This window comes from Mytilus californianus, unplaced genomic scaffold, assembly GCF_021869535.1.
Source record: "Mytilus californianus isolate M0D057914Y unplaced genomic scaffold, xbMytCali1.0.p SCAF_6, whole genome shotgun sequence".
Lineage (NCBI taxonomy): Eukaryota > Metazoa > Mollusca > Bivalvia > Mytilida > Mytilidae > Mytilus > Mytilus californianus.
In genome coordinates, this window is record NW_026262712.1 from 102,750,656 (window position 1) to 102,762,952 (window position 12,297).

Sequence of the window (12,297 nt, forward strand, 5' to 3'; positions counted from 1 at the left end):
ATGTGTTTTTATAGCAAAGAGACAGTGGAAGAAAATCCAACAGTTCTCTTGACAAAGAAGGAGAGGAAGTTAAAGTGTTTGTAAATTTGAGAACTGCTCCAACACTTGGTTGTAGGTAAGTGGAGTAAATTTGAGAACTGCTCCAACACTTGGTTGTAGGTAAGTAGAGTAAATTTGAGAACTGCTGCAACACTTGGTTGTAGGTAAGTAGAGTAAATTTGAGAACTGCTCCAACACTTGGTTGTAGGTAAGTTGAGATTTTTAACCTCTCAAATTTCAAACTACACTTTCCAGTACATAGATATAGGAAGATGTGGTATGAGTGCCAATGAGACAACTCTCCATCCAAGTTACAATTTATAAAAGTAAACCATATATATATATATACTATGTTGCAAAGTGACATCTCCTGTGGCTTTTTCATATATCAATACTATATTTCAGTGGATTGCAAGGGAAGTTTTCCTGACAGACACCAAATGTACCCTTAAAGTAGTATTAGGGTTTCCATATATTTATCTTGGACAATTAAGTGGCACAAACCATAGTCTTTCTACAGTGTGTTATAAACTCATTAGGACTTTTCATCTACCTATCAATATGATTCAGAGTTCCCGTTATTTTCTAATGCTGTAATTTTGAGGTCAAATCAGGTCATTTACACACCTGTCCTATTGACAAATTATCCAAATTACAGAAAAATACATATCTTAATCATTTTATTGATCATCAAATCACATTAATCTACCCATTGATGTTGAATGATTAAAAAAAAAAATGATTTAATTTGCATATAAATTGCCAATAAATAACATCAGTATTATCTTTTATAGAAATAAGCTTAAAATCAATCTTTAATATTTAATACAATGTACTAGGATAGGTACATCATTAATAAAGCATCAGAAAAATGTACTTATATAATTAAAAACAAATAATGAATACATAGAGTTGAAAAAAAACAGATTTCATGAAGTTTGGAACCTTTTGTATATATTTTGATATCATAAGAAAACAGTGCAATGAAAAAATAAGATTTGGTGTTTAAATTTGTTAATTTTGGAAATCCTGATTTTTTTATGACTTGTCTGATGAATTATAATTCATATAATAATACCCACACTTGTTCAGACTTTTGTACATTGTAATCACCTCATTTATCCATTTGTTCAACAAATATTTTCATCACACTTTTCTCTGGAACTACCAAACAGAATGATTTTATTTTTGGTCAACAGTTTGACAATGATAAGTTGTAATAACGTGTTACTGCTTAGTAGATATTTCAGACATATACTTTCTGTTTGCTAAAACATGTCCTTTGATTTTTTCAATATTTTGAATGAAAACATAGATATAAGAAGATGTTGTATGAGTGCCAATGAGACAACTCTCCATCCAAGTCAAAATTTATAAAAGTAAACCATTATAGGTCAAAGTACGGTCTTCAAAACGGAGCCTTGGCTCACACTGAACAGCAAGCTCACTCTTTTCTCATGAACCACTGAACTGGAGGTATGCTTTACACAACAACTTGTTGTATTTTACTACAGTAACCACTAATTAATGTATAGTTTTATTTCAAAATCTAATTGAAGTTTAGAATTATATGCCAAAATAATTAACATTTGCCATCCTTAATAGAGTTTTACACGGTTATTGTATTGTCTTTTTTCCTATATTTTTATAAGAGTCAGCATTTATTGTCCAGTTTGAAATAAATATATGATAAGTATGTGTATCTGTACTTATTTTAGAGAAAAACTAAATAATAGTTAATGAAAATATGTTTCCTCAAATGTTGCCTCAATGTTTTGGGGGAAATTTCTTTTCTAACGTTCAGAATAGTTAATTGACGTATCCTGCAAATTCAAAATGTGGTCAGGAAAAGAAAAATTATGGCAAAAACTTCAGTTGTGTTGAAGAATGTTCTTTTGACTTATTTTTCAGATTTAGCCCTATGATTAGTTTCTGTTATTATGATGTCATTATAGGAACAACTAAAAACTACAAGAAATTAATTATTCATTCTTGCATAAAGAGTTATCACCCTTGAACAATGTTGAAACTGTATCGACTCACCTTAAAAGTATGTAATTCACAAGGTCCTCAATTTTGTGATTTTTAATTACCCCTCAATTTTTCTTCCTACTTTTTAAACTCTTCCATAGATTTATTAAGTTAGATTTAATAAACAGACTATAATACTTAAGATTTGTCCTACTGTTAAAATTTCATGACATGCCTTCAATTTTTCAGACTCTAAACAATGTACAATATTTATCTTATCTTGTGTTCTGTTTAGAATTTTTGTTTAGTATGTCTTCATCCTATGAATATTCATACCCCATTGGTATTAAAAAGATTACATAGAGGCGTTCTGCTTGAATTTTTCTGTTGTGATCTGTTATACTAAATGTGTGAATAACAGAAAAATATGTACCATAATAAATTAAGTATAATATTGAATAAAATTATAGCCTACAAATTTGAGTGTATTCTATATTTACAGTATAATCAGTGGTCCTAGACATTTCCCAGGTATATATGTAGAAGTGGTCAAACAGAACAGTCTAGCAGAGAAAGTAGGCATGGAAGCTGGTGATCAGATTATCAAAGTTAACGATACAAGTTTTATAGATATCACACATAAAGAGGTAATCATTTAATCTTTGTTAGGCATATGCTATGAAAAATATGAAGTTGGTTATGAAAGATTTATGCAACTATATGTCACCGTACATCCTTCAACAATGAGCAAAACCCATACTGTTTAGAAAACTATAAAAGGCCTGATTTATGGTAAAACAATAAATGAAAAAAATAAGACCAACAACAGCCAAAGAGAACCACTGAATTACAGGCTCCTGACTTGGGACAGGAACATACAGTATTCAATGTGGTAAAACATCCTCCCCTAACCTACTGCACAACATAAGAATAAACTAAAAATTGTTGGACAGGGCTTGGATCTTCAGATGTTAAAAAACAACACCAATTTGGCAAAAAAGAAAGGCACTAGGTATTGAAGTCAGCTTTTCATGATGTTTTTATGTTTTTTGGTTTAAAAACTTCCAAATATTAAGTAATGAAGGGTTAACATGATACCACTACCAGTACATGAACCACATACTGGTTAAAGAGAGATAACTGTGAATTGTTTTAGCTATTTATTGGTTTTTCCCTTATTCTTCATAAAAAAATTTAACTGGGTTTGATTAATTTTTGATAAATAAGACATATATTACATTTTAGCGTGTGATTTCCAAATCTGACTGGAATACTTTATTTGTCATCAAGGCCATACTAAAAAAGATATCACCAATTTTCCTCTGTATTATATTGTGATATTTATCCACTCTCAATATTTCATTTTTCAATTTTGAAATTAAACCGTCTGCAAATGATAAATATTTTTATCAATGCAATATTGCGGTAGAATCTATAGATTTCCTTTTAAATAATAAAAAATAAATGTATTGTTAGGTTGTATGATTACATATTACCCGCAAGATTCAGAAATTGTTATGCCCCAGCCAAAGGCGATGGGGGCATTAAGTGTTACCCTTGACCGTCCAACTTTCCGTCCGTCTATCCGTCTGTCCCTCCCATTTTCGTTTGTTTGAAGCTTGAGCGGGGGAATTTGTGTCCTCAGACACATTCTTCTTTTATTTGATATGTTTTATATTGTTTTTATCTATAGGCTGTGGTGGCATTAAAAAGCAGTAAAGAATTAATAGTTATACTCAGGAAGCATGTGGTGAGTATTGTAATCTGTTTCTTTCTTTGGAGATTGTTGTTTTATATAAGTAATATTTCAATGGAACTTAAGTATAAAATAATAAACATATTTATCTTTTTTATAAACAAAATATGAGATGAAGATTTGGTATGACTGCCAATGAGTTGACAGTCCACCAGAGTCCAAATGAGATGGATGTAAGCAAATATAGGTCACTGTATGAGCTTCAACAATGAACAAAACATATACCATATCGTGACCTGTAATAGGCCATCTGATATTATCTTTGATTCTGATTGGAAAATTTTCATAAAAATATGAAACTAAACAGAATATTTTCTCAAGGCATGATAACTTCTGACAATGTATGTTTATCTCAGTGCCCCATCTATTGTTTTTGCAAAGAAGTATTAAATGTTTTTTTTAAATTGTGTTTAAGGGCTATTTATATGATCACTAAGTCCTTTAATTCCTTTGAAACTTTAGATTACCGGTAGCTAGTAGGCATAAACGACTGGAAGACTTTCAGCTGCATTGTTTTAAAATACTGCAGTCTAGTGTAAATAACCTTGTACTCTTTAAGTTTTTTTTCAGTTCAATCAATACACAATTATTATATTTGAAACTTTATTGCAAAACAATATAACTGTTTACTAATCATGTCAAGATGATTTAGAAAATTCTCATACAAAAAAAATTACCAAACAAAATTACCTGAAGGTTGTATTTTTTTTCTTCAGGGTATTCCATTAATCCAGAGTGGAAGTTCTGCCATGAATCGCCAGATGACTCGACCAGCATCCCCTCCACCACCACCTGTAGCAGAAGATGACAGCTCCTCACTGAATGACAGGTCTGCAGTAAATGACAGGTACACTGATGATTTGGCAGCAGAATTTGATGATATAGATGATGAGAATACAGTTATTATGGAAATGAAAATTTAATTTTCCTTTGTTTTAGACTTAGTCAGTCCCTAGTCAGATTTTGTTATATTTTTATATTTATATTGAATTCTAGTCTATCATTTATAAAATATTATCTTGCCAGTCAATGTTTCTTGCCAAATATTATGCACATTTTTTGCAAACATATTGCAAATTATCAAGGATATTTCTGATAATGATGCTTATTAATTGCTTTTATATACAGATTTGGGAGAATGGTAAAAAGTTTGAGATATTGAACCCTTTTTCTTTGTAGTGTTAACATTGAAATTTTCAACTGAAGTGCAACAGACCTTTGCAATTATTCAAATAGCTTGAAGGGTACTGAATAAATCAGGGAATTTTTGTTTATTTATGATCATGAAAGGATCTTAAGAATCAAGATAGGAAGGCCCAGAATTCTTTAAATAGAATGAAACCATGACATTCAGGTTATGTTATTAAATATGTTTTAGTTTATATTTTTTGTTAAACATATTTGCCTGCCATTTGTTATTTAGTTTTTGTTGATTTTTTTCCAATTTAAGTATTAAGTTTACAACTACAGTAATTGTGATTACTTTTATTTTGAAAATATCAAAACCATTCTCTGAACTCTTATTAGTGAATAAAAGGGGATTTTTTTTCAATCAGAGAAAAGATGTATATTTGTAAATGGAAAAACTTTATGGTCTACAGTATTTTTAAGAAAAGAAATTGAACCATTGGTATGGAACCTACTACTTACCAAGAAATAATTTTGTAACTTTTCATGATTCAGTAGATTTTCAAAATTATTAAGTTTGATACTTTTCTTGTTTACTGAAATCTGAATATATTAATAATGAAATGAAAATTGCAAGTGTATACAAAAAATTCTTATTATCTCTGTGCAAATGTGTGCAAATATTTGTCAGGATAGTCTCCCTTAGATCACATTTTTTATTCGAATTGTAGAGAATTAATAATTATATTTTACTATTTGAAATCAAATGCTGGAGATAGATGATTTCACTAGATAATCACGTTCAAATCAATAGAAAAAATTGAAGATACAAATTGCACATATGAATCTTAAATGTAATAACAATGGCGGTTACCCGTACTTTCCATTTGTAATTGATAATGCATGTATTATTTGATTTGCATCCCAACTGATTTCATTGCATGTTGTTTCATTTACAATTCTTGCCATGATTTTTAATAATTGCATGATTATTTTTAATAAAATTTGTATATATAACCATTGCTTGTTCAGCTTTTATTTCTGTCTTTGTAGTAAGCTAGATATTCCCCTCAGACACATTTTTTTCAGATATTTTTATTATATTGAACATATTAGGTTTGTTAACTTTAGTTTTTAATGAAAATAAGTTTCTTATTTCAAAATCATTTCCATTTTAAGAAGATATGGATATATGTGTTTTATGATTATTTAGAGGATTATGTCATCAATGGAACTGCTGATATTTGTGTTATAATTGAACTATATCTGATAGTTTTAATCATACCAGTGAGATAAAATTGTAAACAAATGAGGCATAAAAAAGTAAGCAAACAATAAAAAAAGTTAAGCAATAAAAAAACAAAAAAACACTCAAAACTCAATTCTAGCTTGCACTGTTTTTACTTGTTGTATTTCTATTACCAAGTAGCAAAAATCAAATAAGATATTCTTTAAAGTCACAAAATTCCTAACTAGTGTCATTTCTTAAAAATATGGCTAACCTAGATATAATCCAAGGAAAACTTTACAATTTTTAGTTAAAGCATTTGATGGGCACCTAACTTCTCTTTAATCTAATGAATATGGAGTTCACAGACATACACACAACGAACAAAAATCTTTTATAAAAAAAAAGTTCAGACTCTTTACAAAATCTTTCTTAGGACAGTGGATGCTATTATAATTTCAGGATGTTCGCTCTTCTTGTTTTTGAACTTTTGTCAGATATTCGGAATCCTCTGGTTTCATCCATGTAGTGCCATTAAAAAAATTTGCCCGCTACCCTCTACTTTTCTTTTCATAATTTTATTACATATAGTTTAGAAAACCATATTTGAAAATCTTATAAAATTCTGATTATTTTTTCATAGTTCTTGAAAGGAAAAAGGTGTCAATGCTAAATGTATGATAATTCTAGAGAGAATCATATCCTGCAAAATTTTCAATGGCTTATATCGCGAAAACAAAGACACGGACCCATCATTTTTTCTGCTATTTTAGTTCCACTATTGAAATATTATAGATTTATAACAGTCTTCTGAAAAGTTTATTATTTTTAAACAGAGTAAGTGAACTTCCTTAAATATTAATACAATCCTTTTTTATAAGTTTTTTTTAATCCTGAATTTACTCTGAAATATTTTCCATTCAGAGGAGTAATTACTGGTTTCTGCAGTGCAGTGTTAAGAGATGTAAAAAAGGAGGTGTTTTTATACCACCGCTTTAAAAAAGTGGGGGTATTCTATTTTACCTCTGCCTGTCCGTCCGTCCATCCATCCGTCAGTCAGTCTGTCCATCCGTCCCATGAATATTTTTCGTCGCATCTTTCTCAGGAACTACATCATAAGGATTTCTGAAATTTGGTTTTAGGGTTTATATAAGTCAGCTATACCGTATGATGCGTTTTCAGATTCATCACTCAACAACTTCCAGTTTACCGAACACTTACATATTTTTATACTATTCAAATTATCCAGTTGCAGCGGGGTATCATCAGTGAGCAGTAGCTCGCAGTATCACTTGTTTTTTATGTCTACACAATCAAACACTGCAATCCGAACTGTTTAATAAATATCCCCCCCCCCCCCCAAAAAAAAAAAAGAATACAAATAGAAATACAGAAACAGCAAGAGAAAAACTACTTGAAAGTCTAGGAAATACAACTGTACAATTTGTTTCAAGGAAGGAGTAATCTATATTACAATAAGTTTAAGGACATGTCTATTCCACCTTTCAGAAGTAACAAACTGTTCATATCAACCAAACAGTTCTGATTCAATCAGACTGGTACTAAACACAAGAATCCAATATCTGGTAGTGTGAACACTAGAAAAGTTCCAGCCTAAGAACTCACAGTTACTGAAAGATAGTTTTATTTAGCATTTAATAAATAAACCAAATGTTCATAGACTGCTTGTATTAGACATTTATATCTTTAATAAGAACTGCTTTGAATAGTAACAGGTAAAGATAGAGAAAATAGAAAATAGATAATTAAATATATGCAAGTTTATCAATTTCCATAAGAATTACAATTTATAACCTATGATAGCTTTCACTGACTATGTGTTACTTGTTTTAAGAGAAAAAAAGAAATTATTATATTTCGAGGAACAAAAGAAAATTTACAAATGCCTCTGGCTTGAAACAGAATTTTGCAGACTCAAATATACATTGACACAGGTCTCCTTATTCTTAATCAATCATGACCAAATAATGAATAATGAAAATTTATTAGGATTATCTCCCCTTACCCACCATAGTGACTTTCAGCTTTGTGACTTTCAGCAAAGAGTTTTTGATGTTGACCCTTACAGTTTGAAGAAAGAAATTTTTCTGTCATTGAAAAAAAAAAATTAAGTTAACTAATGTATTATATTGGCCATTGCTGCAGGCTTTAAAAAGAAAATATAAGGGGCAATAAATATCTTGATGAAGGCGGACAGTGAAACAACACCACAACCATTAAAAAACTAAAGATTTAGTAAACCCAAACCTCACCAAAAAGATGGATGAATCATGCAGGTGTTCTGAAATGAAAAGCTGTTCCTGCTCCACTGGTGGCATAGATGGATCCCCTTATCAGCCTCTGTATTCAATGAACCATGGCAACATTTTTTGATATTTCTGAAAATCATATTTAAGATATCACGCTAGAATGAAAAGAATCCTGTGACTTCACATTTTGCAATATAAATGATCTCTTACTGAATAATTAAAAGTTTGGTGACTATGTTGATCAAATCTGGCCCATTAAACTGGATATAAAGCATACCTCATATAATATTAACTTATCAAGTCTGCTTCATATCATGATTTCTTACATCTAGAAATTGACATTGAAGGTTGGTGGAGAACCATACATTAGGACGAGAAATGATTTCAATTTTTCCATTGTGAACTTTTTATTTCGGTAAGCAATATTCCAGGAGTGCCTGCTTATGGAATATATATCTCCCATTTTATAGTGTCACAGATAACCATAGATATGCCCAATTGTCATAGCAACTATCTTTCCTTTTTTCCTAGATAGTGACATCACTGAATGTGACTAATTACCAAATATTTACTTAACATAAAAAACTTGAGGTTGCCACTAAAAGAGTAGGAACTGCTCACCTTCGACAAACTATGAATTCATCCCAGGTTTTAGGTCTGGTTCATGTTGCCAAAATTATAAGTTTTTTGGGTAGTATTTTGTGGACTGTTTGTCTTTTTGCCATTATTTTTTTGGCCATGCATGGTATTATCTGTTTTGTTTTTTTCGACTTATGGGTTTTTATTGCCCTTTTGATATCTACACCTCGTTTTTACAGGCATTTAACCCAGTATTGATTCTACCACTTCATTGATTAAAATAGGATGTCCCTCAATTCGAGACATTGATATTTTCATTAAAAATCCAAGTTTGTGTGCAAACAATAAGTTTCATCTGTTTGATGATTTCAAACATCTTTCTTTTAATGCTGTTCACAAGCAAATCTTGAGACCAGCATGACATTTACTATCTGACATTGTAATTGAATTTCAAAAAAGGGCTTAGTCTGAGCAAGTCACATGTCGATTAAAAAGAAAAACAAGGAAAGAAAAAAAAGTAAAAATCCAACATGTTTTAGTATTTGTAAAAGTTTAAATCCAATATTTATCAAATTATCAAATCAAAACCCTACAATTTATTCTACAATTCCTTAGTGTCAGTGCTGATGTAAGTAGTTGTCAATTGTGTAATTTTAGTACCTAAAGATAATGGTACTTTGTGTTAAACTTATTTATACCTCACACTACAAAGTAATCAGTTTATTTAGTTTTAACCTGTTCATAAGTCTGTTCATCATCTTGGTTTCTGTATGATAAACCAAATACTTTTATTATATTGTAACCTTACTTTGGATAAATTCTTACATATAATAAAAGGAAGATCCCTATTGATTTTGAGGTCACTTCACATCTAAGAATAAGGTTGTAATTGCTAAAAATAGACTGAAACAAGTGCAAAAAGAACCTTCTAGATATTAAAACCAGATCCTTACATAGGACTGCAACCCAACTTTGATATATGGTCACATATGATAAGAGGAAGACCCCTAAGAATTAAGAGGTCACTATGTTTAATGACATGGATATGGTGGGTAATAATAGACTGAGATTAGTGCATAAAAGAGGTTTCCTGATAAATAAACCAGAACTTTACATGGAATTGCAATGAAACATACATATATGGTCACATATAATGAGAGGAGTAATCCTATTGATTTTGAGATCATATAATCTTTTTCCAAGATCAGGATAAATATTTATCGAAAATAAATGCAGAAAAGTAATATATCAATAACTCCATTGCTTTTATCCATTAAAAAAAAAATTAATATGTTGTAACTGATGACAAAATGGTGGTCCAATTCAAGTACGTAGGAAAAACCCTGTTTACTGTCATTTTAACAGTCTCTAGTTAGCTTGGCTTGTGGTATTGTGAGCTGACTTGCTCAGGTTCTTTAATTTTCAGTACCAGCTAATGAATAAAGTGCAGTTACATGATTGAAATATGAATAAGACATTGTCCATGTAAAAAAAGAAAAAAAAAGAAATTGTTTTCACATTCAGAATGTTATCAAATCAGCCTGTTGTTTTTTCTCTTTTGAATTGTTTCACATTTTGTCATGTCTTTTATATCTAATTACAAGAGTATGTGCTTTTACCCATTGTTGAAACTGTACAGGCTCTAAGAGTTGTTAACATTCTTGCTTTTTGGTCTCTGGTTGATAGTTTTTCTAATTGACAACTATACCTCTATATTTCTTTCTCTCTGATGTTGATAATTACAACACTCTTGTACCATGTGTACAATTACCAATATATTTAATATTAACATTTAAATTGGAATTTATTTACAGAATATTTGACAGAGATGATATTTATAACACAGAAACTAAGATGCAAGTTGACAACTCATCTCAGAATACAGGTTTGATCATTCATATGTTTTCAGTCAGTATATAATTTGAAAGATTCTTCAATTCTAATGATGTGACCCAGTTCTCATGTAATAATTATTGGTGTGACATTGTTCATTACATGTGAGGTCAGAGAGGATTGAACAGCTGGCACCAGATAGACTGTCCAGAGCAGGAAGACAGGAAGACAAAAAATTTTAACAAATGTCATATCCTAGTTTTGAATGAATTGAATTTCAGGAAGGAAGATATAGAAAAAAATTGAAAATTGTTTTAGGAAGGAAATTGACAAGAGCCTGTTACAAAGTAAAATTTTTGTTATTAATATAATTATACCATGATATCTATGAGAATAGTATCACCAATGAGGTCAAATTGAAAATAATATTGAGGAAACACTTCACAATATATAATCAAATGAACAGCAAGAAGTTGTAATGTTGGTACTTAAAACCACTATTGCAAAGTACTTATAGTAAATTTCTGACTAAAGTGATTGTAACAAGGTTGATGTAGCATGGATTTTTATATTAAAGAATGAATTGTTGCATGTCTGTTAAAGCATGAGCTGATATAATCTTGAGGTTTATTTTATTTTCTGTAAAATTTATTTTATAAACGATACCAAGGAAATGAGCAGTTTCAGATAGGTTAAAGTTTATTCATGTGTTCAGCAGATGTTATATTTTGCTACATTTTGCAATCCCTGAACAGTTTGTTATGCTATATACTAAAAATTCAATCTACATCATTATAGACATTTAAACACCCAACTGATCTTTTCTTAACATCTGATTGACAGATGCATGATATGCATAACTAATTTATATTTGGTATTGCTAATTTTATCTTCAAAATTTTGAGTAAAGAGGAATGCAGAAAACTTTTGAACTGGTGAAAACTGAACGTGTGAGATTAATGGAACTGTTCTGATATGAGCATATACCAACACACAACATGATTTGGAGGTTCCCATTGTACAGTGATTCTTATGGTTAGTTGTACAACCTGTACAAATTAGCCTTTGACCAAAGGATTGTCTTTTTTATATTTGTACTTTCCTTTTTCCTATTCAGGAAGCAAACACTTTTATGATATGATGAAAAAAAAACAAAAAAAAAAACTGAAAAAACTCTTCAAAAAATTTGTATTCAAATGTATCATACAGTTTGTACAGTATAAAAAGTAACCTTGGTCGTGTTTATAAATAAATATCTTTCTTTGTCATGATTTTAGATATTTATCTATACACTTTGAACTTCGTAAATTAAGACACATTTTTCTATTGAAATGGAATTTACTGAAATATCTTTAGTTATATTTTCAGATGAGGTACATGTAGTATCATCTTATAATCTGAAGAGTAAAGAAGGAAGGTTGCCAGACCAGACAGATAAAGATGATATGATACAAATCGGTAAGGGAACAACTAAAACAAACTACTTGTACAGT

At 30.1% G+C, this 12,297-nt stretch overlaps 1 protein-coding gene across 3 annotated transcripts in view; it reads left to right on the plus strand.

The window, feature by feature from the left end:
• LOC127704224 (harmonin-like) overlaps positions 1–12,297 on the plus strand; it is a 61,863-nt gene that overhangs the window by 34,867 nt on the left and 14,699 nt on the right. For all 3 annotated transcript variants that reach the window (XM_052208179.1, XM_052208177.1, XM_052208178.1), the window contains exons 9-14: positions 15–115; positions 2,513–2,657; positions 3,704–3,760; positions 4,483–4,613; positions 10,786–10,856; positions 12,173–12,262. In XM_052208179.1, the coding sequence (XP_052064139.1) occupies positions 15–115; positions 2,513–2,657; positions 3,704–3,760; positions 4,483–4,613; positions 10,786–10,856; positions 12,173–12,262 (595 nt within the window). The remainder of the gene's footprint in view (positions 1–14; positions 116–2,512; positions 2,658–3,703; positions 3,761–4,482; positions 4,614–10,785; positions 10,857–12,172; positions 12,263–12,297) is intronic.